Source organism: Anarrhichthys ocellatus, unplaced genomic scaffold, assembly GCF_004355925.1.
Source record: "Anarrhichthys ocellatus isolate YVR2014 unplaced genomic scaffold, GSC_Weel_1.0 scaffold5, whole genome shotgun sequence".
NCBI classification, from domain to species: Eukaryota; Metazoa; Chordata; class Actinopteri; order Perciformes; family Anarhichadidae; genus Anarrhichthys; species Anarrhichthys ocellatus.
The window spans coordinates 7,094,740-7,118,258 of NW_022280035.1; the positions used below are offsets into that span (position 1 = coordinate 7,094,740).

Consider the following 23,519-nt stretch of genomic DNA (forward strand, 5'->3'; position numbering starts at 1 on the left):
AAGATGAATTCATATACTTTATCACAAGATTGCTATGAAAACTATTAACAACACAACCTACCCCAGAATATGGTTTTGAGGTAGGATAGGTAAATCACATTGTTCGTTTTATTTCAGGTGTGCTCCTGGTTACCAGGGTAACCCTCTTCTGCCTAATGGAAGATGCTCTCCTTCCACACCTACCCGTGAGTATATGTGTCTCCAACATTTTTTTAAATTCTCATTTCAAGGCATGAAATTGAAAGAAGCTGCACCTGGATTGTTTTACCATCCAGCGATATGCCCACAAGGAGGCCTGTGTAATGATTACCATCGCCCCCCCCCCCCCCCCCCCACACTGGTGTTACAGTAGGCAGTAGTATGTGGTCATAGCTCAGGTATGCAGAGTGGCTGGAACACTCCCAGGTGCACTTTCCACCCCATACAGTATGTCATCTTCTTTCCATTGCTCTCTCCCTGCAGAAAGCTGTGATAACAGAGGGACTCTCACCTCCCGCAGCAGACCATGCAGCTGCAAGGTATATATAAACTGCTCAGTGAAATTTTAACATTATATTATAACCATTTATTGTGAAATCTCTGGTATATTGGAGGGTAACGTGTCTTACTGTTTAGTTTAGTCTTCTGTTATAAAAGAAATTAGGTTGACAGAAGAAAAATCATACCAGTAAAACAATCCAGACAAGTATCCAATTGGCAGATGGATTACATGTGTGCATGTGTGTGTGTGTGTGTGTGTGTGTGTGTGTGTGTGTGTTTCAGAACAACGTGGCAGGCGCTGTGTGTGACGAGTGTAAGGCCGGATTCTTCCACCTATCGGAGACCAACCCCGAGGGCTGTCTACGTTGTTTCTGTATGGGCGTCACCAAACAGTGCGCCAGCTCCACTTGGAATAGAGATCAGGTGCGTTGCCAGTCTACGAATGGTAAAGGGAGGGGTGAATATATTTTTGGTATCAAGGTTTGACTCAGTGTTTGCCCAGTGCCGCTGAATCAGCAAATCCTTTCAGATGCTAAATGGTGAGATTCAATGTACAAATGGTGATTGTGCTGGAGTGCGAGTGCATGTAAATCTCAGGTCACATCTCAGACAAATAGTTTGTGTCTCTCAGGTGCGCGGAGGGGTGAACGGGCAGCTCTTCTCCCTCTCCAACAGTGCCAACACCAAAACTATCTCCGAAGGCATCTCCCAGAGGGGCTCCTCTGAAGTTGTCTACCGCTCATTCTCCAGTGTCTCCAATGACATCTACTACTGGGTCCTGCCTGAGAGCTTCAGAGGAGATAAGGTGAGCGGAAAACCACAAAGTAGAGAGTGGGCTAGGGGATAAGAGAGGAAAAAACTATCAAGTGTTAGTCAAGCTAGATCTGTCTGCTCTTTCTGTCCCACTCAGTCAAGCCTCAACATGTTGTCAAGTGAAAAGGCTGCACTTACCGACACAGAGAGCCTCCTTTGAACCTTTGGCTTGAGTTCACAGTCAGGCCCAACATGGGAGTCTTGTGACTTCCCCCACAGTATCATAGGGGTGAAATACCTTTCCACCATTTAATTTTGTTTTTACCATGTTGCTACCAGGTGACGGCCTATGGCGGGGAGCTTCACTACACGGTGCGGTTTGAACCGTTTCAGCGCTCGCTGGTGATTGACGGCCAGCCAGATGTGGTTCTCCAGGGCAATGGCATCTTCCTGGAGCACTTCTCCCAGACCAAGCCTCTTCCACGTGTCCCACAAACTGTGACCGTGACCTTCAGAGAGGTGTGTTTCATTGTTCACGGGGGAAATATCATTTAGCTAAATCTGAATCCTCGCGCAATGTTAGTGGACTAACCTTTCTCTTTTCTCCTTTCTCTGACCTTCTGGATGCTAGTCTGGATGGCGTCGCTCTGATGGGCAGCCATGTACTCGTGAGCACCTACTGATGGCCCTGGCTGATGTTACTGTCTTCATGATCAGGGCCACCTACGCAGACAACATGGCTGAGAGCAGGTATGGTGGGAGCTTCCTCTGTCACTGCACAGCTCATTCACATACCTCAAAATGAATCCAAAAGCATATATGCCCTTAATGGAACGTTAAGTGTGTTGTTAATTGGATGCTTTTGGTGTTAAATAGTATCTCAGACATCAAGATGGACGTCGCTGTTCCTCAATCTACTGGTAATGAACGTGCTCTGGAGGTGGAAGAGTGCGCCTGTCCTCAGGGATACAGAGGGCCCTCTTGCCAGGTACATGTGCAGATTTTTAGCAGATGTTTAGTTTGATTTAACAAAAAAAGAAATCTGAACCAAAGGTCCACTTTCTAGCTTTTTTTAGAGCTTTCAGCCGCATCTCGCGGTCTTCATCAGCAGGAGTCTGCTCAGTTGTCATGGAGGTGGCTCGTCTGTCATCACGTGACCTAATTATCGTAGGATCACAATTGAGCCATCTCATGACATCCGAGCCTGAGAAGACTGAGATTTTGTTGTAAGCACAAAAAAAAGCTAGTAAGTGGACTTTGATTTAAGTATTTTACTTTTTTTTTCAAGATCAAGAATAAACTTTGATGCTCAAGATGAATTAGTTTAATCTAGTATGAAGAAAGAAAGAGAAGTCAGGCAGTCACAGATATGCCTAAGCTTGTTAATAATAGCACAGTCAACCTTTTTCCATTACAGTCCTTGATGATAATTGCAGTCTGTCTCCCTGCTGCAGTGGAACAAAGACGTATTCCTCTCTGCCATCACTTGTCTCTCACCTGAGGTGTTTTTCCGTGTTGTTGCAGGAGTGTGATGAAGGTTACACCCGGACCAGCTCTGGCCTTTACCTGGGCACTTGCGAGAGGTGCGACTGCAATGGTCACGGCGGCGGCTGTGACACGGAGACCGGCAGATGTCTGGTAGGTTTTATGCTACTCTTCTTTTTTCTTTCTTTCTTATCTGTGCAGTGGAATGCACTAATGGTTTTGTTGGCTAATCCCAACATGTGGAAACACTTGCAAGTACTGTATATTCAACTGTTCCATGAATCTCACCTCTTTTTTTGTGTGTGTGTCCTGACCAAAAGCAATGTCTCCACAACACCGCCGGCTCACGGTGTGAGCTCTGTCAGACTGGGTTCTATCGAAACCCGGTAACGGACGTTGCTCAAGCCTGCCAGCCCTGCCCCTGTCCTGGAACGACTTCCAGCAACCAGTGAGTTAATTATTCTGTTGAATGAAGGACAAGGGAAAGTATGCAGTGTGCAATGCCAGTGCTGAAACAACTCAAATGCCCCAAAGGTCACACTGTATATGAAATAACATGAATACTGCCAAAATAAGCATTCTCATGGTATGTGTGGCCCTGTGTTGGCACAGATTCTCCTCCACCTGTTATCTGGAGTCCGACGGCCAGCCGACATGTGACAACTGCCCCCCTGGATACACTGGCCGACGCTGTGAAAGGTAGGGCCCCCTCCTTCATTTTCTGCTTTTCCTTTTCTACTATGTCTTCCTCTCACGGTCGTCTGGACAGTGTTTTGGGTTACTGGGTTGGCAGGCAGCAAGGTTAGCGGGGGCTGGCAGTAGCACCCAGTGGTTTCATTCACAGGAAAGGGATATACGCATGTCTGTGGTTCGCATCTCTTTTGTTTTTTTTCCCCCAGCAGTTGTGATTGAGTGGTGTCAGTCCAGGGATGGTGCCACCCATTTGTATGTTTTTATACTGTGTGCTGTTTTTCTAGATCTGCTGGTGGATATTATTTTCTTGGATTTATTGATTTGCAAAATGTAAGGTCATCCTTGCTATGGTAGAATAATATATCTTTGTTATAGGATAAGGGGCCTTTGGTGGTACTGATTATGTCATCACTCAAATTTTATTGTTCGTGGAAAAGAAATTTGCTAAAAGAGGAAATTAAGTGCTTTATGTCCTGAGGAAACCTTAATTTTAGTCTGCTTTAGATCCTACCATTGCTTTCTTCTTTCCTTTGCTTTCCCTCCAAAAGCATTCTCAAAGGTGGCTTCCTGCTTCAGCTTTGCGCTTTGCCGGCAACGTAATTTCAAGGCGTTGGCTCAAGTGATTTCTGTCTGTGCACAGACAAAATATAATCTGGGTTTCAACGACATAAATGTAGATGTGGCATTTATGAGGTCTCCTGTCTGGCCAATCAATCTTTGCTGCGCCGAGGGCAAAGATGACGAGGTGACTTGGGTGTAAGATGCAACTTATAAATCATTTACTATCTGAACGTCTCTGCCTGCATCATACCTGATTCTGCTGTTTTGACATTAAGAGAAGAGATGCCGTCTGCAGACAGTTGTGGGGACCCCTTCCTGGACAAGCATGTAGACGGCCTCCTACCTGTGCTATGTGGAGCTGAAGCGGTATTCAATTTCAGCTGGGAGAAAGAGATAGTATCGTATGGCAGTGGAGCTGATGATGAGACCACAGCAACAGCCATAATCCCTACTCGGACTTTATTGTCTGCAGAAACTCACCATCGCACCACTCATTCCACTACAGCAGCTGTGGTGGGCTTTGTCTCAGTCACCCCCAAGAGATCAGCGACCAGACTCCCACCACGCTTCACCCCCAGCCCAGAGATCAGACACTCCAACTTCCAGCACCTCCTTCGGATTCACCTGAACACCTTTAACCAACGCCTGAGCATGCTGGAAAGAAACACGCTTGACATGAAGGAGAGCATTCACACTATGGAGGACCAGCAGAGTCATCTCAACTCCCAGCTGAAGGAGCTCATCGCCATCCAGTCAGCTGGGGAGAAGAACAAGAATGTTGGCGAGCTAGAGAAGAGCTACACAGACATGGACACCCGTCTGAGCAGACTGGAGGGAAGGCTGGAGATCCTGATTGACGGCTTCACTGCCCTTGCTCAGGAGATGAACAAAATGAAACGTGCCAGACACGTCTCCCGTTCGCAGCAAGAAAAGAGGGCTCTGCCCTCACTCGCTACAGTCAGAGAAATGCCATTTACCAGCAGAGCCACAGTGCCCAAAAGCATACCTACCCCGGGCCTCCCCGCAAACAAATCCACTTCTGCTTCTCAGAGAGGGAGAAAACTCAAATCAGCAACCACCACTACACCAGTAAAGAATGCAGTCAAATCCGAAAGGCTGGTCTCAACAAGGTCAACGCTTAAGTTTCGGACCACCCTGGTTAAACCTAAGACTACTTCAAAATCTACATCTAAAGCTACAGTGAAGCCTCAAACAAAAAGGCCTGGAGGTAGGAGGTCCGCTGTGACGGTGAAACGTGTTTCACAGCCAAGCCAAAAACATCGAAAGCCAGTTAAAGAAGCAATTACAAAATTTCAACTGGAGCCACCATCTCACCAACCAAGGCCTGCAAAGCCTGGCCACGCCAATAGAAAGGATTCTTTACCTATCAAAAGCAATGGACGCAACAAGGCCTTTCGATCAGATGCCCCAGTTACTAATAAGGTCCGGGAGGGGGGAAAGCCTTCAGAAGGCAACTCAAAGAATTTGTCTAAGTCACACAAAGGTAACTCTAACAAGAATGAGAAAAAGATGGAGACCAACTCAAAAAAGTTGGTCTTTCACAATACAAAGAAGAATTCTGCGAAGAACACAGACTCAACCACTAAACCCACCAGAGTTACCGCTGCAAAGAAGTCTCACGCAACAGTAAAAAGAACGACTCCTGCTAAAACTAAAAAAAAGGCTACTACTGCCAAGAAGAAGTCTAACACGACAGTGAAAAGAAAATCAACTAAAACCAAGGTTGCTGCTGCGAAGAAAGTAACTAAAAAACACCCGAAGAACAAAGAGAAGAAAACTCAATCTGGTGTTTTGAACCTACTGCAGTTCTTACAAGGAAACAACAAGTCTGCAAAGCATAAAAAGCATCAGGACGGTTCTCTTCATGTTGTTTTGGGAAGGCTGGCCATTCCAATCAGAATCATCCCTGATGACTAGGGAATAATGTGTTGCTTTTCATTATTTTAATTTGTTTCCATTATGTATATCTCTGTGCTCTGATCCTGATATTTATGTCTGTTACACATCAATGGAAGTTAATGAAGGGACTGATTTTATGCCACGGGACTTTTCAGATGTCATCCTGATGTGGTGTTATATTATTATACCAATTACTTAAGGTGTGTTTTATTACAATCAGAACTGTTGCTGTGCTATGCTATGAAGAGATAGCTTAGTAGTAGTACCTCTTATGTGTAAACATTTGTCCATTGTGTTAATGCCAGACTACCTCAAATTTTACACCCCGACCCTTTGTTAGATCATTCCAAGAACCCCCATGCCCATCAATGTTGTTTCCTGCATTCTCATGGGAATGCTTTATTGTTTTCCAATGTGTTGATGTCCTGAAAAAGCCTTACACCTCCATGCCACTTTGTGATTTCAGGACTTGTATGGATGTTTTTAATCAAAGATCCCAAACATGTTCCATTTTTGGGTATTTTTATTTTTTGGATTGTCTTAAGAAGATAGGTTAAAGTATAAAATATCAAGGGTAAAGAACAAGTACATTATAAAGTAGATTAACAACCTAACATCCCCCTAGTGTTATTACATGCTGTAATAATAATTATATGCATCATTTTGAAAAGGTTGGAAGAGCAAACAAAACATACTTTTTTGTTATTCGTAGAGCTTAAACAGTAATGAGGCCCTTCACACTAATGGGTCGCCACCAATTTTCTAAGGGACATTTATGGTCCCCAGAGGATGAATTTCAATGATTTTGGTGATTCCCTGGCTTTTCACTTAGCACGACCAGCAGGTCAAAATGTAATTCGTCCATTACTTGGTTTATGACCCATCAGCTGTACGTTGTACTTACTCTAAACGGTAAACATGGCAAAAATTATACCCGAGTATGTGAGAACAGCATCACAGAGCTGCTAGCATGACTGTAGACTCTGTCTGGTGGATTAAACCTCTTGGGAGCATGAACATGCTGGCATTTGTCCAGTTAGATTATGAGACATATTGGTGAAAAAACATTATGGACTGATGTTAGCTGTAGTTTTAAAGGTCATGGGTTCAGCCAAAGCAATAAGAAATTCATCATGGACTCATGTAAATCCAGCCTTTTGTTTTGGAAGTCAAATATATATATATAAAAACTCATTGTAAGGCCAAAGTATATAGGGATTATCCTCTGTGGAGCATGACATTTTACAATAAACTTTATATTTTTATATTTTGTACGTACCTGATAATATTTTTGCCCAATAGTGGCACTAGAAGAAAGGACGGATGTACCTTAAAACAACTGGACTCATTTTCTGGGGACCATGAATATCCATAATCAAATTTGATGGCAACTTTGCCAGTAGTTGCTGAGACCAAAGCAGTGACGGCTGATCACCCAATATTTCCACTAGGGGGACCAAGGTTTGATCTACCGCTGAGCAGCTGTCGTATCATCAGCATTTAGAGAAATATAAGGAATGCATGGACACCGTTTTCAAGATCATTCTACACATTTTGGGGGGAATTAAAGTTTAAATTGTTTGTAAAAAATGTTTTTAATGTGATGTAAAACTAAATTGTTTGTCATTTTGTGTTTATGATGAGCTGTATGTCCATTCTTAATAACCTTTAGTTATGAACACTTTTGGTGTTTTCCCATGACCAAATCTATTTTGATGTATTTTTTTATTCCCCCATATAATGACATTTATCCTCATCTTTAAATCTATAAAACAAGACTGACTGGAGGGACTGAGTTAACCATCCCTTAGAAACTACTGTACGTCTCAGAGTTAGTTTGAATAGAGTTTCCCAAAGCAAGTACATAGCTTGGAAGTCCTCTTGTTGGCTGTTGACCGGCGGACCTGCCAGAGGACAGGTGAGGTAAGACTGACAGCAGCTGCTCCCAGGGCAGCCTGCACAGATCTGGGGTTGGATAAACGTTTGCTCTGGTGGCAGTGGCGTTGTTTGCTTGGGTTGAATACATATTGCTTTGCTATGTCACACTATCAGAACAAACTTCCCCATTAGCAGCTTAGTGTCCTCTTCTTCATCTCTTCATATCAAGTCTGTCTGTACTCACCTCTGCTTTGTTCTGATAGCAGTTCTGTATTCGTGAAGCTTTTATTTTAACATTTGTTTTTTAAATGTGGTGATATTTTCTCTTTTAATGTTTCTGTTCCTGTGCAAAGGTGTTCTTCAGTTTCAGCTGCATCACACTCGTATGAGAGATGGAATCAACATCTGAGACATGTTGAGGCTATGCTTCGTCCATCTCCAAGCAATATTTCATGACCTTTGTCTCTGGGGAACCTGTTTGTGTTCAGTGCAAAAGCTGGGTGTGTCTATACTAGTGCTTAGTGCAGATATGAGTACTTAGTGTGTAGAATAACAGAATAGTTTGTACGTTCCTTGCCTGAATGACTCATTCCTTTGTTCGTGGTTGAGGTCTGCCTTGGGTCAAGAAGACTCCCCAAAGGACACGATTCATTAAATGTATCACCTATTGCAGACCTCCCAGCTTCCTGCCTCATTGTTCTTTGGGTTAAGACTTGTAGTCTCCTTGACTGGAAATATTCACTCAAACACATCTTCTATTTTTGTTTCAGATGTGCAGCAGGATACACTGGCAATCCACCGCTTGGACAGAGATGTATTGTTGGTAACAATGACGTCAATGGTACATACTGTGTTTTAATTCAGAAACATGACAGATATTGTTCCATCTTCTAGCTTGTTCTTTATCTTAAAATAAACGTTGCATAAATTCCCTCCATGTCATTAATCTGGATTTAACTATGTCTCTTTAAATAGAGAGCATGTCCACACTGTAACTATCTGGTCTACTGTCCTGTTTCAGGTAACTGCTACAACTGTGACCAAAGAGGAAGTGACGGTTGCAATGGTGGTGTGTGCCGCTGCAAGGTGATCAAACAAACCTACTTACTGGTGGTTGTTATCTTTCGTATCTTTGTTCCCACCTCCAAGGCATACTAGAATGGACGGATTTCTTTGTATCTCATCATTTAATAATGTATTGCAGTTGAACGTCGAGGGCCCATCTTGCTCCAGCTGCAAGTCTGGAACCTTCCACCTCAGCCAGGAAGACAAAGACGGCTGCCTGTCCTGTTTCTGTATGGGCGTCACTCAGCAGTGCTCCAGCTCTACCTACTACAGAGACCTGGTAAGGCCTTTAAGTGGTACCTGACACAATGACACGGCAACAGTGCAATGGTTCACACCTCTGAACAACCAAACCAAAAGTAAAGTTTGTACTGGATAAAGCAACTAAGCGGCAGCAAAGATCATATCAACAAGAGTGTCACACGTTTATTTCATAGCAAAAAGATGTGTGTGGTCTAAATTCATTCATTCAGTCTAGATTCGCTCTCATCACACCATCCTTAAGTGGTTCTAAACTAGTGAGATCACATCCATCGGCGATGTTTGCCAGAGGTTGACTGATATCTCCCCACTAGGCAATTATTTCTGTAGATCTACCCTTTCCCCAAGTAACTGCAAAGATAAATTTTGACATGTTGTCTCTCAGAATTTCCCCAGAGCCAAAAGGGTGAGATCTGGATGTGAAATCTATAAGGTCGCATATAGACTTCCCATTTAGAGTAAGCCCTGCACACGCTACTAAAAAAGACAGCTTGGTGGATTGGGAAGCAAAACAGTTTTAAGGGCTGTGATGTAGCAGTAAAGTCAACAGATAGATTATCAAGAAATACTGAAACTTATAAGAGTCTTTACTTGAGTGAGTTGTTGCTTCCTAAATGTCGGGCAAGACTCAACAGCAGCTGATTCGTCAGTGTTTGGCTTTGCCTGTTTCCTTACAATGTTCACGCTGTAAGCAAAGTAAGCCAAATGTCCAATCATGATCAAAATAGCTGCTGTAATGTTAGCAGTTATTATTACATTTGTTTTATTTCAACTGCATCTAAATGTACGTTCATGCTCTTGCAGGTGTCCTCAGTGTTTTCTCCAGGAAACTTCCAGGGATTCGCTCTGGTGAACCGCCAGCGCACCAACCGTATCTCCACTGGTTTCACTGTGGAGGTTTCCACTGAAGGCACTCAGCTGTCCTACACCAACTTTGATTACCTGGGACAGGAGCCTCATTACTGGCAACTTCCAGGGGTCTACCAGGGAGACATGGTCAGTATCAAAGAGCACATACAGCAGCTTAATTAGTGGAACCAGGCCAAAAAAGACTATGAACCCATTAATGCTGTGTATAAGGGGCTGAGCAGCACTCGTCAGAAACTTGTAGACCGCTCTTATTCTATTGCTGTCTCCATTTTTCTGCTTCGTCCTGCTTAAAACTTCAGCCAATCTTTCTTTTCAAGCTAACTTCATTTCAAGCAGATTGCTTTTTTTTCAGTCTCTGTGCAACATCTTTGCCTCTGTTGCTACCTTTTTGTTTCATCTTTTTAACTCTGTGTTTTCACAGGGTAAAATAATGTGCACAGATTTAGTGGGCCCCAGTGTCCACTTACATAACATAGCTCTCCGTTTCTTTATGTTTGCCTCTGCACTCTCTATAGAAAAAATCTTTTTTTGCTCGCACAAAACGAGCAGAGCAGGTACAGTAATGTCAGTCAGTGGCTGTAGTGTTGTGACTGTAGTAGTACAGTGATGTTTGGCATGTTTAAAAATAACTGTTGATGTGGCAGTGTGTGAAATACATTGTACTTTTTGTGTTTTAATCACTCTTGTGCTTATTGAATTGTATTAGAAGCATCGTGTTTTACAGCAACGTATGCAGTTTGCAGCTGAAGGCGGCCACTAAGTGTTTCTTAGATTTGACCACTCACAACACAGAATGTGCGTATTGCACACAGAAATTGTGTTCTGCTCCACATCACACGAGCCATGTAAACGGATTGATCATTAATGGTCCATTAAAGAACTTCATACTGTTTAACTTTGCTCGAATAACACTCCCAAATACCATCAGCTCAGTGATGAGGAAAGTGATCAAAGAGCTTACTTTATCCACATCAATAGAGTGACTCGCACTCACCAGAGGAGCAGCTAAGGAAGGATGCTTCCATTTGGAACCTAATGGCCTCTGAACGTAAAGACATCCACAGAGTCAAAAGAACGAGCCAGGTATTGGGTATGAACTGCACCGTAGATATAATTAGTTATAATGAAGGCAACACTCGCATGTCTAATGGGCACAACTGATGCACAGTGTTTCTGTCATTATAAGCTGGCACGCTGAGAGTTTGTGGCCATCTGTGGAAAAATACATCCCCTCCGTACATAGATGTAGCAGCACGAAGCATCACCTTGGTTCGATGAAGGATCACTGAGCAGGAGCATGTTGTCAGACTCTATGATCGCATTTGCATGTTTGTGAAACACAAGGAGGTCTGAGTTGGGACGCAAAGTCTCAGGAAAGTTACTACAGTGCAAGAAGTTGGTGATTCGTGTGTTTCAGCGGCGTGATTCGGCTGTTTGGAGTGAGAACTATTCCTTCAGCCCGGCCCAAATGGTGTTGTGCAGCACATCCAAGCATCATAGACTAAAAAGCATGACTCAGCATGTTCACTTCCTTACGTTGATCTGCATCAGTGTACATAGTGGAAGAGCTTAATTCCGAATCCCTTCTCCGTTATGTTGACTGTTACCATGGTTACATATCTTCTGTATCTCCGGTGCTCCGCTTTCCGCCTCTCCAGGGTGATGTCAGACAGCTGGATGACGAGGTCTGGGCTCTCTTCTCTAACTTCTCCAAAGGACAAGCTGGTTCCTCTCCATTCTTTCCCTCCTCCTCTAAATCCTCCACCTCTTCCTCCTCTTCTTCTTCCTCTCGGATCCCAACTTCCTCCTCCTCTTCCTCTCGATGGTCTTTGCGTAACCTGAGCCCCTCTTCTTCCTCGTCCGGTATGTCCTCTTCAGTTAGGACAACCAGACCCCAGCCCTACTCCGCAGGCCGCTCTCCCCATCTGCAGGTACACTCTGTCAGAGATTGCAAGAGGTTTAGGAGTCTTTTTCTGTTTCTTGGTAATATTCTTGACTTCTGGTATTTCTCTTTGGGGTCTGGCCCGGCTGTGGATCGAACAGAGCAAGAACTCAGTGAGCAAGACTTTTGCTCGTGCTTCTGGGGACAGCAGCAAGGTAGACCGTGGCATGTGGCGGACTTCATGTCTCGCCTCTGTAATGATGTCTCTGATACTAAAGCTTTAAAAGTTAATTAACAACCAACTATCCTTAGATATGATAAAGAATAGATTTGGTTTGTAGTTACCAAAGAATGGATCATTTACACGGTTCCAGTGCTTGACTGGGTGGTATTCTCCATTGTTAAGCATATCGTTGCCTCTCAGAGCTTTCACTGTAATTGTCCACTTGAGAGGAACATGGGTTTTACAATGCTCTGTCATTATAACAGCGTTAAAACAGCCTCTTACTGAGGCACAGGTGCACTTTCAAATTGTTGACAGGTGTTTTCGTCGTCAGAAAGGGCACAGTGCGACTTCAATGCTGTTATCAAATTGTCAGTGGAGCCTTTAATAGCACGCATACTAAAGTACATGTACTTGAGAGTTTAGCTGAATGGCGCACGTTTGTCCCAAGATTCTTATTCTTTGGCGCGCTTGCCTGCTTGCACTACTTCTCTGCCTGCTTATTATTTGAGTCTTGCTGACTCCCTCCATCTGTGCCTTATTCTGTTCTGCCTTTCCTTCCTCCTCTGCCTCTCAGTACGCTCTGGTCTACAAAGGTTTCAGCTTGCACCAGGATGATCTGCTCTACTGGCAGCTCCCAGCGCAATTGACAGGGGAAAAGGTAACAGTGAGAACTTCAGGGGGGACGTCCCTTCCTGACCGACAAAATACAACACCCCTAGTATCCCCATGCCCCTCAGCCCCTATCCTCATACCCGCTTCTATCCAGCCCCTCACATGTCCTTTTAAATTGTACCTTGGCAACTACTGAATGAGTACTAACACAAAGAATAAACATTACACTACCAAATAGTCAATAGTGCACTTTAAATTATACAACTTACGTGAAGTATCAAGTACCGCACTAACTCATGGCCTGCTGTTCAGACCGTGGTAACTATGGTTGGTAAAGTCAGATAGCTCCAGGTATCCAACAAATGTCACCACAATGAGGAAAAAATGCTAATGACGTCGCCGTCGGGTGCTTTTCCGTTCTGAGTTGAACTTTTTTCAACTGGTGGCGTTCAGGGTGTGTTGGTTCAGGGCGCGATAAGCTTCACTCGCATTGAAAAGGATTACAAAAGGCTCACACAGGGCTGCTTATACGCTCTCTGTCTGATCAGGGCCTAAGAAAGGCGCGTGCCATGACTAGTGTAAGGTTGTTCATAATCCACGCACACATTTAGAAATAGAAACCTCAAATATCCCTTACTACTCTTGTGTTTCCCCTGCTTGGCTGTCTTAGATTTAACATACATTCTATGAAGGGCTCAAAATACAAATACCAGAAGTCATAAAATTGTCTTCTGTGTCTTTAAAGGGATACTCCAGTGATTTAGTATTGCGCTTTTTTTAAAGTTGGCTGACTCACAAGTTAACAATAGAAAAAGAACAGCTAAAATTGAACGGTTCGTCAACGGTTCGATCCCCAACTGGGATGTGTCACGTGTCGAAGTGTACCTGAGCAATACACTGAACCCCAGGCTCCCCGGGTGCCTGTCATTGGCAGCCCACTGCTCCCTATATACAGGGATGGGTCAAATACAAATTTCCCCCTTAAAGGGATCAATATAGTATAATAAATTAAAAAAATTTAAGCCTCAACCCAAGCTCAGATTCCTGATGACATCATCAGGGTTATTTTTTCAGAATTAAGAAAGCTCCCTTCCAGAGCCATGGAAGGGAGCCCCATGACGAGTAAATTACACATGTTAACTGTTACAACAACTTTCACAATAACTTTGCTCCTTCCCATCCTTCTAGGACATCGGATTTGACTTAACTGTACAATATGTGTTGCTTTAAGAAGCCACTTGGCATTCATTTTTGCTACATTTGATGTTTTCCGTTTTTATCAAGACAATTGCAGCATTGTTTGACCTGGCAAAAGATCTAAAGCCTCTCCCCTGCTAACCATATCTTAGGTGGGTTCTTACGGCGGCAAGATTAAATACTCCATCTCCTATGTGGCTGGGCCAAGAGGAACACTACTTGATGATGGCGATGTCCAGATTATTGTGAGTATATGCCGTCATGCGGATTCACTGTTTTCAAAGCATTTGTAGCTTTTACTGACCTGTCAGCGTTGTTCTTGTAGGGTAACGACATCACTTTGGTAGCTAGTCAGCCCTGGAAGAGGAGGCAGCAGGGCAGCAGAGAGACTAACCAGTTTGAGATTGTCTTCAAAGAGGTGAGTGACCCGGAACAATACTCTTACATGGTGAACAGAAAGTGTATCGGCCTGTTGAAAGCATCTGGCCTGTTCAAGGGATCCATGACTGTAATAATGAAGTGGTGTTTTTATTTCTGATTAAAATACATTAAATAAAAGAATAAATGTGCTCTTACTGCATGAGAAAAGCCAAGGCTTCCATTTTGTCTCACAGGAAAACTGGCGTCGTCCTGACGGCATGCCGGCCACCCGCGAGCACCTGTTGATGGTTTTGGCTGATCTGGATGACATCCTGATTCGAGCATCCTACTCCACTGAGATGCGGTCCTCCAGTATCTTTGATATCAGCATGGAAGTGTCGGTGCCTAACTACAGCGGCTTGGCTCAAGCCCTCGAGGTGGAGCAGTGCCGCTGCCCACCTGGATACCGGGGACTGTCTTGCCAGGTACATTTTTTTATTTATTTTTTATTTTTTTGAATGGTTGATTTCACTAGAAGCAATACAAGCTAATTGTGCTTCAATAAAATGCTCATTGTTGTATGATTATCTTAATCACATTATGTTTCTTTAAGGACTGTGCACCTGGGTACGCTCGCACAGGAGGAGGTTTATACCTGGGCCATTGTGAGCTCTGTGAATGCAATGGCCACTCTGACTCCTGCCACCCTGAAACTGGCATCTGCATGGTACGAAGCACTAGATTAGCGTATGGCTGATATTTGGCAAGTTGTTGTTAGATTATAGCATCCTGGGCAGATCTATAAACATGGCACATTTCTTCTTCCAGAGCTGCCTGCATAACACTCAGGGGGAGCTCTGTGAGCAGTGTGCTCCTGGCTTCTTCGGTGACCCCACTGTTGGCACTCCAGAGGACTGCCAGCCCTGCGCATGCCCTCACAATGACCCAGACAACCAGTGAGTACTGGTGCTTATACCAAGACTTCACATTCCACCTCCATTAATAGCTCAAGACTCCGTGTACGGCTCACTTGCTCTTGTTTAAACAGCAAATTCTACTGTCTTGTAAATTCTGGACTTTCGTTTCCATTATTAACCTACTTCCTGCCAACTAACAAGAAATATTATATATTCATTTTCAGTCAGTTGCTTCCACTGCAAATTGACTCGTTTTTTTAATCAAGCATCAACTTGTGGTGCCTTTGCTATACTCCCATGCTTCAAAATATTCATAGCTGTGTTATGGATATCCCTATCTGGAATTGTCTCATAAAGATTTGTTCCAGTCAATTCACAGCAAACGATCAATGTGAGACCTAAAGAAGAAGTTGATACTGAACCTTATTCTGCTCAACAGTTCATCTCCTTGTCTCTGTGTGTAACTCATGCAGGTTTTCCCCCACCTGTGAGAGCCTTGGAAATGGAGGCTACCAGTGTACTGCCTGTCAGCCTGGGTACACTGGCCAGTACTGTGAGCGGTAAGATAACCCTACACGTTGTCTTGATGTGGGTCAAAACAGTTACTGAAATCATTTCATGTAGTTCGTTTTGATAAATTGCACCTTCTAAACACCGTCTAAATAGGAAACACTGCAGTTTTCCATGGTATATCTATCAAAACTTGAGCTGGATAAAACATTGTTGACTGAAGTCAAGTGTGGTTTCTCTGTCATCAGTTGTGCTCCTGGATACGTCGGCAACCCTCAGGAGAGACAAAAGTGCCGTCCATACGATGGTAAGGCTACATTTCACTGAGGTAAAAATATGACTTGGGAGAGACGGAGCCCCCTGTTCCCGATGCAAACTGTCAGTCAGTGTGGACTGTCCAGAGCATATCAGGGGTCTGTGGCAATGTTGGCATTTGACCTGACCTGAAACACATACCTCGTCTTGTTTACCATGCTTCGTTGGTGGGCCTTTTTTGCGGTGTCATCATAATTGATAGTTATACAACCAATGTGTAATAGATTAGATAAATTTTAATAATGGTGACTTCACACTCCTTATTAGATCAGTTGCAGTTCTGCTGAAAGCATCTGAAGGAAGAAAAATCCAGCTCACTGCCTAAGCTCGCTTTGTGAAATACCACTCTGATGCCATTTGTCTGATGTTTTAGAAAGTATTCCTGATTAGTTTGTCATGACCTTTGCACTTTGCAGCTGCAGCCTCACTGGTGGTGAAGGTTTACCCAGAGAGGGTCCTGTCATCCCAGGGTGGCTCTGTCACTCTCCGGTGTCAGGTGTCCGGCTCTCCTCCACACTACTTCTACTGGTCCAGAGAGGATGGACGATCCATCTCCAGCAGTGTTGACAGACGCAGACAAGGTACGGCACACACTTCAATCACGCGGCCACAACAAGTGTGGGATGGATGAATGATCGTGTCCTGTAGATCCAAGAAATCCCTAAAATGCAATTGAAGTGTGACTTGTGCTCTCTTTCTTTTGGTTTTAATCTGAATACATGTATTATATATATATATATATATAATTGATATACATATAGGACAACAAATTTATGTTTGAAAACAACACCTGTTGATCATCTGTGTGTGCAGGAGCAGAGCTGTACTTCACCAACGTCCAGCCGAGTGATGCCGGTGTCTATATCTGTACCTGCAGAGACCAGCGCAGCACCAACAGGAGCCACGCTGAAATTGTTGTCACAAGTGTGTATGGTCTCACTGCAACATTAGCTAATAGGTTTTTGTCACGAAGCTTAGTGCGGCACACTTAAGAGATACCATCTGTGATTAACACATGGGTTTGCTTATGCACGAATTATGTAAGACCTCATTCTTTAGTTTAGTTGACTGTAGTGTGGAGCTTCATTTTTACATTTTGACTGAATTGCTGCAGTCAATGAAGAAAAGGCAGCAGAGCTAACCGAAAGTGCAAAAATGCTTTACTGGTTTTATGCCAACATAAGAACTACCAGTCATTAGAATTTTAGATTTTCACAGGGTCACCTGTAAGTGTTGATCTTTCATTTTGTGTCTTGCAATACACTAACTGTATTTCTGACCATTCAGTATAAACTAATTGTCTCTCTGCATTTCACCAGGTGTCCCATCCAAAGCCATTGAGGTCACAATCGAGGAGCCCAAAGCCCAGACTGTCAGGCCGGGCTCAACCATCAATTTCATCTGCACTGCAAAGAGCAAGGTAACACTGGATGATGATTGTAGTACGGAATAGTTTGACATTTTGGGAAATACTTGTATTCACTTTCTTGCCGAGAGTTAGATGAGAAGATTGATCACTTCTACTCTTATCTGTCTATTAAATGTGAAGCTGGAGCCAGCAGCTGGTTAGCTTAGCTTAGCCTAGCATAAAGACTGAAAACAGCTAGCCTGGCTCTCAAAGGTAAACATCTCCATCTATCAGCACCTCTAATTGAAACTCACTGCTGGTTGCCCGGCTCCTTCGTGTTGATAAAATGACTCCGTACCCTGCCCTGTAAAATCACAAGTTGTTGTTCAACGCTTCCATTTTTGTTAATTAGGAGCTTTGTGGCTACTGGTAGGCATATTTTGTTATTGTTGGACAGAGCAAGGCCAGCTGTTTCCAGTCTTTATGCTAAGCTAGGCTAATGGTCTGCTGGCTTTAGCTACATGTTTAGCATACAGACATGAGAAAGCCAGAAAGCGAATGGAAAAACAAAACTGTTATTTTAATATAAAATGTTTAAACACTATATTTTACATTACTTAAAAAATCTAGAAATGTGGTTCACTTCACGTTTATATATGATATTAAGCACACGTTGCCACAATGCTGTACGCACATACAACAGAACGTTTAGTCTTCATTAAAAAGTTGGTCTGCGAACAACAAGAGCATTTTTTTCCCATGTTTGAGATTTGCATGCATCTTATGATGTGTGTGTGTGTTTATCTGCGCACCCCTTTCACAGTCACCAGCCTACACCCTGGTGTGGACACGGATGGGTAACGGGAAGCTGCCCAACCGGGCCATGGACTTCAACGGCATCCTGACAATTCAGAATGTCCAGCCCGAGGATGCAGGCGCGTACGTTTGCACAGGCTCCAACATGTTTGCCATGGACGAGGGCAATGCCATCCTCTACGTGCCAGGTTCGTGATCCTCGGCACCGCATTCCATTACCCATCACCCCCCAGCTACCCTACCAGCTCTGGCTCCCGTAGTTTCCATCCCCCTAAACTCCCCCTCCAGCTTGCGATGGTGCATGCTTCTCTGTTTTACCGCATCTCTCATCATGCACTATAAAACACTCAGCTCTGGGTTAACAGCATAATAAGCTTGCAGCTCTAACTCCCAATGCTTTTGCCTTCTGCTCTCAGATACCAACATAAAGGCTGTGTCTTATTATCATACTGCCAATCAAGCTATTCTTACTGCCTTTTTTTTAACTTGCTGTTCTGTATGTCAGTGGATATGAAGAAATACAGCTTGTGGGTTTGGTAACACTAAAACTGTAGTGTATACATTTTCCAGATAGTGTATGGGGTCAAGTATGCAGTAAGAGATTTAACGAATGGGTTCTCAAAATAATGACGCATCCACTACACTTCAGTCTAATGAGCGCTCTTTGGGATCAGTGATTTGTGGGTAATGCTTTCCTCCAACACTCTACTGAGGCTACTGCAGATTTATTTCTTTCCTCTTCATATTTTTTTTTCCACATGGGTTGAATTAATTGGTGGTGGTTTAGTTGCTCCTTGGTCACTGGTACAGTTGCTGGTTTCTGCTGTTAGAGGTTTCACTAGCAGGGTGCTGGATTCTGGTGTCTTTACCTTTTGGGCTCCTGGGGCAACTCCCTGCCTGAGCTGTAGCGTATAATGATGAGGAGGAGGAGGAGGAATGTGGATGCCACGATTGGTGCTTAGTGACTCTGCGACTGACACTCAAACAGGACTTCAGAGTATCTGGAAGAGATGAGAAGTAGGAAGAACCCCACCACCCCTGATTTCTGTGTAACAGTATTCCTTCCTGAAATTACTGTCTGCCGAATGAACAAAACGGTGCTATTAGCCATGCAGTTGGTTGAATTCACTTTCTAAACGTGCTGTTATACTGCTGTAATATCACTCCTTCATTCCTTTAGTTTCGGCATAAGTCGGTCGTGTTTGTATCGATTGTTACTTGTCAGATTTAGTTGGTAAAATATTTCTGCTCTGACTTGAAATACCAAAAGAACATTTTTTTTTTTTTTTATCCTAATTTTGTCAATAATCATCTCTAATTGTACATTATGGTATTTTTATATTCATCCTGTCATTGTTGCTGGCACATTTTCTTTTTTTTGATTGACTGAAATATGTTATCCTGAAATTTTTCCATGAAATCAAATATATCAGAAATGTTAGAATTTCTTTTCTTTTTGGTAATTTTATTTCAAGGGAATTTGCTTTGTGAATGCAATTACCCTGCATGATGTGTGTTTACATTTCAGCATGTTCATGTGTTTTTACAATAAACAATATATATTTATATATCTCTGAGAACATCTTACACTTCAATTACAGGTCACATTTAAAATCTTTTCACCTTCATTACTTTACAATGACTGCATTAGCTATATCTGTTCCTTCATGACTCAAAGGCTATATGATTGGAAATATACCCAAAGGTGCTTCTGTAAAGATTTTACTCTCACATTTTTTTTAAAGAATACCTATCTGATGTAATGCACACATGTAACGTATTTATCTTAACTGTGAAAATATTTTGTGAAAAAGAGCAAATTTGATTAAAATAATGACAATTGATCAAAGTGATTTTCTAATTCATGGATGTGTATCACTTACATATATTACCTTGATCAACCACAAGCTGTATGTGTGCTTCTTAACAGCTGAAATGGAACTAGTGTTCCAATGTTTGAAACTGCTTTTTGCTACTAACCTGCATGTCTCATGTACACCGCATAACTCCATCTCTCCTTGAGCTGCTGCACAGTTTTCATAGTCATGATCTTTGAGCGTATGTGTGTGTGTGTGTTTGTGTATCTTGATTTTTGAATTCACAGCATAAGAAGCATTTTGGAGCGTTTTTGTTTTTTGGTTTGTGTAAAGTGTGAGATAAGCATGAACTGTTCCAAGCAAATGGGCGTTCTAACCAACATACCTCAATTCACGGTGATCTTCATTTCCTCAATAAATAAACATCAGGTAAGTGTGAGAATGGAATGAATTAAATGGCACCAACCATCATGATCACAACATTATCAAATAGTGAAAATACCTTAAGTGCTTGGCGTCAAGCTGGTGGCAGTTTAATTCAAGTTCAGGATTTTTATTTTTTTTTTTTGCATGTTTACATTGTGTGTGATGTTTTTTGGAATCAATTAGACAAAACCACAACAGCCCAGCAGTTTGGAGATAAGTGTCTCTGGGGGAGGTACATTTACTGTTTACCCAGAAACCTGACCTATCAGTTTACCTGTCCCCCCCCTCCCACCCCCTCCCTCCCCTTCCTCCCACAACTCCAGAGGCCTCACAGACTCAGATGTTTTACACAGCCTATGAAATGTTTGAAGGACATGGAAAGCGTAAGTCCGCATGGGCATGGTTTCCTTTCTGCCGGGCTCCCTGGAGGGACCGGCCTCTCCCTCTCTGTGTCATGCATGCACTCATCTTCCTCAGCATGGATATACTGGTGGCCTGTTAGCGCCCATGTACAATCCACCAAACAGCATCTGCAGGAACTCTACAAACACGACTGGCCAGAGCCTCTGTGCTGTCTTATATTCTTTGTTAGCAATCGTCTTTAGTGGAATTCAGAGCTAAAGATGGATATATGCTTTCAGTATATTAGTATATATTATTATATTATATGTTGACAAGTTCCTGTCATGTTAAAGAGTCAAAGCTTGGATTGTACATGAGCATTACTGGCTCCCACCTGGCTCTTTGGGTTCATCGGAGTCCATCACTGCAGGAAAAAGTGCATCTGTATTCTAAGGACAACTCCTCATGAATGTTGAGTCAAGTATCCATTAAAAAAAAGATCACAGTCAGTGTTCAAAGCTGGTAGTGTAAATGACAAACCAGTAACACTACTTAAGAGATCTGATAACAACAGTTGGAAGCTAGATGCTTACTTACAATGTCTCCACATTCAGAGACGAGAGATGTCCCTTATTCTTCTTTCTCTTTGCACTTTTGCTTTTTCCTTTTCCTCCTCAGGACAGGTGCTATACCTGGAAATAGCTGTCACCTTGGCTTCAAACATCATGCTGTGCTTAATACATCCTGTCACAACCTCATTGCATCATAGCTGAATGTGGGTAGCAGACAAACCGATAACTCGAGATCTGGACAGATCTATCTAGACAAAAGTGTCCTATAGATAGCACTAGAGGTGGTGAAGTGAGAAAGGATGTGTTTTCCTCAACCGAGTGAATCGATGCACTTATTTAATCCTAGAGCTTTACAAAACACGTGACAGAGACTCTGCAAAATGCTCGTATACCCACATTCAAATCATTTTCATTCCGAGATGTTACTTGTCTGTTCAGTGTAGACTTCAGGCAGTCATGTCTGCCCCGTGTCCCACAGAGGACAAAGACACTTCTCTCCGCCCTCTAGTATTGATGTCACTAAGGTGAGAGAGTCAATGCTTGGCCAAGGTTAGAACAGTCCCAGAGGTTTTCAGCCTGCTCAGATAGCCTCGTACTCCTCCCTCCCTACTGAAAGAGACCTTTCTTTTGCTCCGTCACCCTGGGATCATTCAGGATTGAATACAAAGTCTAGCAGCCTGGCAAACCGGCGCAGACGGCAGTATGCCCTGAGGCCATGCCGATGCCAGCCTGCCACTTCTCATCCGTTTGGTCTGCTCTGAGGATTCCAAACTGCACATGGGTGAGGGTGGGGGCAGAGGCCATCACTCTCAGTTTGATCAAGTCACTATCATAAAAACGCATTCCCACAACTTGATGGAATACCCAAGCAGTGGTTGTAGACTCCTGACGAGGTTTCATATTCTCACTTCCCCACCACGCCAGTAGAGCCGTCTACATTATCCTGCTTTATTTCTCCACGTGCCCCCTGGGAAGTTTCACGCTCCAGTTTGTGTTTGACTGGTGTTTCTCCTTCTGTAGCTTCAGAGGAAGCCCAGCCTGTGGCCAGCGTCACTCCCTCAGTGCTGAATGTCCAGCAGGGCCAGCGGGCAGAGTTTCGCTGCACTGTGACCGGGAACCCAACCGCTGCCATTGAATGGATTGGTATGACCAGTTAGTCCTCCACTTTTGTAGGGTTTGGTGCAGGCCTTGTCGAGCTACATTTAAAGTCATTTCAGTGGAAAGGCCATTTTCTGTTGTATGAAATTCAGTCCAGGACAAAGTCCCAGATCTTCCCCCTGCAGCCCTCAGTGGCAGAGTGTAACTGTGTGATTATTACAGGGGGTCCGGGGAACAGAATGAGTCCAAGAGCTGTTGTACGAGGTGGCGTACTGACCTTCACAGCAGTGGACCCAGCTGATGAGGGAGAGTACACCTGCAAGGCCCTGAACACTCATGGGGAGCACACAGCACGGGTTTCCCTCTTTGTACAAAGTATGCTTTGTGTTTGTGTGAACGTGTATTACATGTAGCTAGGGATGCTCAGCCAGTTTATTGACTTCATGATTCTTTTCTATTTGTGCTAGTGTAATTTCAATGGGTTTATTACATAAGATAAGCAACAAGTAAATGTTTATTACAAAAGTAATAGATTAGTAAACAACTGAACTAATACAAAATGAACTGATCATTATTCATTTTTTGGTCAGAGTCTAACCCAAGTGGCCTGGGCACCCAGCCCCAAGTCCAAGTCAGTCCCCAAAATATCGAAGCTCATGAAGGAGACAACTTGAGGTTGTACTGCCGAGCAACAGGAGTACCCACCCCGAAGCTCACCTGGCTGAAAAACGGAGGACGAATCCCGCCACAGGTGAGACACCACCTGCTGTCTGAGTGCCTTGATGATGACTTTAACATGGATTGATAACTGTATTTACATTCTGCTGTACTGTATCTCTATCTTGCACTTCAAGGTGTGTCCCGTGCCGATGGTATTTTATCTTACTGTGTCAGTTTGTATGATTGTTTCAGCATTTTGACCATTTACCCTTATTTTTTTCCCTCTGTTTGTCTCTTCCCCTTTTTTTGTTTTGATCCCACCCTGTTCTGACGTTTACTCAGGCCCTTCCCTCTCATGGTTTCCATCAATTTAAAAGCAACAGTCTCGATGTGTTACAGAGACGTATTGAGGAGCTGCAGGTCTGTCCATCTGTCCGCTGTTTGTCCTGTCTCGT

General features: G+C 43.4%; 1 protein-coding gene across 11 annotated transcripts in view; it reads left to right on the forward strand.

Annotated features, from left to right (window-relative positions):
- Nucleotides 1-23,519, forward strand: part of hspg2 (heparan sulfate proteoglycan 2) — an 84,821-nt gene that overhangs the window by 41,872 nt on the left and 19,430 nt on the right. For 5 of the 11 annotated variants that reach the window (XM_031845846.1, XM_031845849.1, XM_031845851.1 and 2 more), the window contains 35 exons: nucleotides 118-185; nucleotides 463-518; nucleotides 763-903; nucleotides 1,112-1,285; nucleotides 1,573-1,752; nucleotides 1,865-1,983; nucleotides 2,110-2,221; nucleotides 2,758-2,871; nucleotides 3,039-3,166; nucleotides 3,331-3,417; nucleotides 8,541-8,611; nucleotides 8,792-8,856; nucleotides 8,975-9,115; nucleotides 9,901-10,092; nucleotides 10,482-10,520; nucleotides 10,945-11,049; nucleotides 11,625-11,897; nucleotides 12,010-12,063; nucleotides 12,649-12,732; nucleotides 14,036-14,128; nucleotides 14,209-14,301; nucleotides 14,498-14,728; nucleotides 14,857-14,970; nucleotides 15,072-15,199; nucleotides 15,634-15,720; nucleotides 15,919-15,977; nucleotides 16,402-16,566; nucleotides 16,799-16,909; nucleotides 17,305-17,405; nucleotides 18,157-18,337; nucleotides 20,716-20,775; nucleotides 22,327-22,449; nucleotides 22,627-22,779; nucleotides 22,995-23,155; nucleotides 23,407-23,484. In XM_031845846.1, the coding sequence (XP_031701706.1) occupies nucleotides 118-185; nucleotides 463-518; nucleotides 763-903; nucleotides 1,112-1,285; nucleotides 1,573-1,752; nucleotides 1,865-1,983; nucleotides 2,110-2,221; nucleotides 2,758-2,871; nucleotides 3,039-3,166; nucleotides 3,331-3,417; nucleotides 8,541-8,611; nucleotides 8,792-8,856; nucleotides 8,975-9,115; nucleotides 9,901-10,092; nucleotides 10,482-10,520; nucleotides 10,945-11,049; nucleotides 11,625-11,897; nucleotides 12,010-12,063; nucleotides 12,649-12,732; nucleotides 14,036-14,128; nucleotides 14,209-14,301; nucleotides 14,498-14,728; nucleotides 14,857-14,970; nucleotides 15,072-15,199; nucleotides 15,634-15,720; nucleotides 15,919-15,977; nucleotides 16,402-16,566; nucleotides 16,799-16,909; nucleotides 17,305-17,405; nucleotides 18,157-18,337; nucleotides 20,716-20,775; nucleotides 22,327-22,449; nucleotides 22,627-22,779; nucleotides 22,995-23,155; nucleotides 23,407-23,484 (4,141 nt within the window). The remainder of the gene's footprint in view (nucleotides 1-117; nucleotides 186-462; nucleotides 519-762; nucleotides 904-1,111; nucleotides 1,286-1,572; nucleotides 1,753-1,864; nucleotides 1,984-2,109; nucleotides 2,222-2,757; nucleotides 2,872-3,038; nucleotides 3,167-3,330; nucleotides 3,418-8,540; nucleotides 8,612-8,791; nucleotides 8,857-8,974; nucleotides 9,116-9,900; nucleotides 10,093-10,481; nucleotides 10,521-10,944; nucleotides 11,050-11,624; nucleotides 11,898-12,009; nucleotides 12,064-12,648; nucleotides 12,733-14,035; nucleotides 14,129-14,208; nucleotides 14,302-14,497; nucleotides 14,729-14,856; nucleotides 14,971-15,071; nucleotides 15,200-15,633; nucleotides 15,721-15,918; nucleotides 15,978-16,401; nucleotides 16,567-16,798; nucleotides 16,910-17,304; nucleotides 17,406-18,156; nucleotides 18,338-20,715; nucleotides 20,776-22,326; nucleotides 22,450-22,626; nucleotides 22,780-22,994; nucleotides 23,156-23,406; nucleotides 23,485-23,519) is intronic. The other 6 variants (XM_031845854.1, XM_031845856.1, XM_031845853.1 and 3 more) reach the window with 5 other exon arrangements.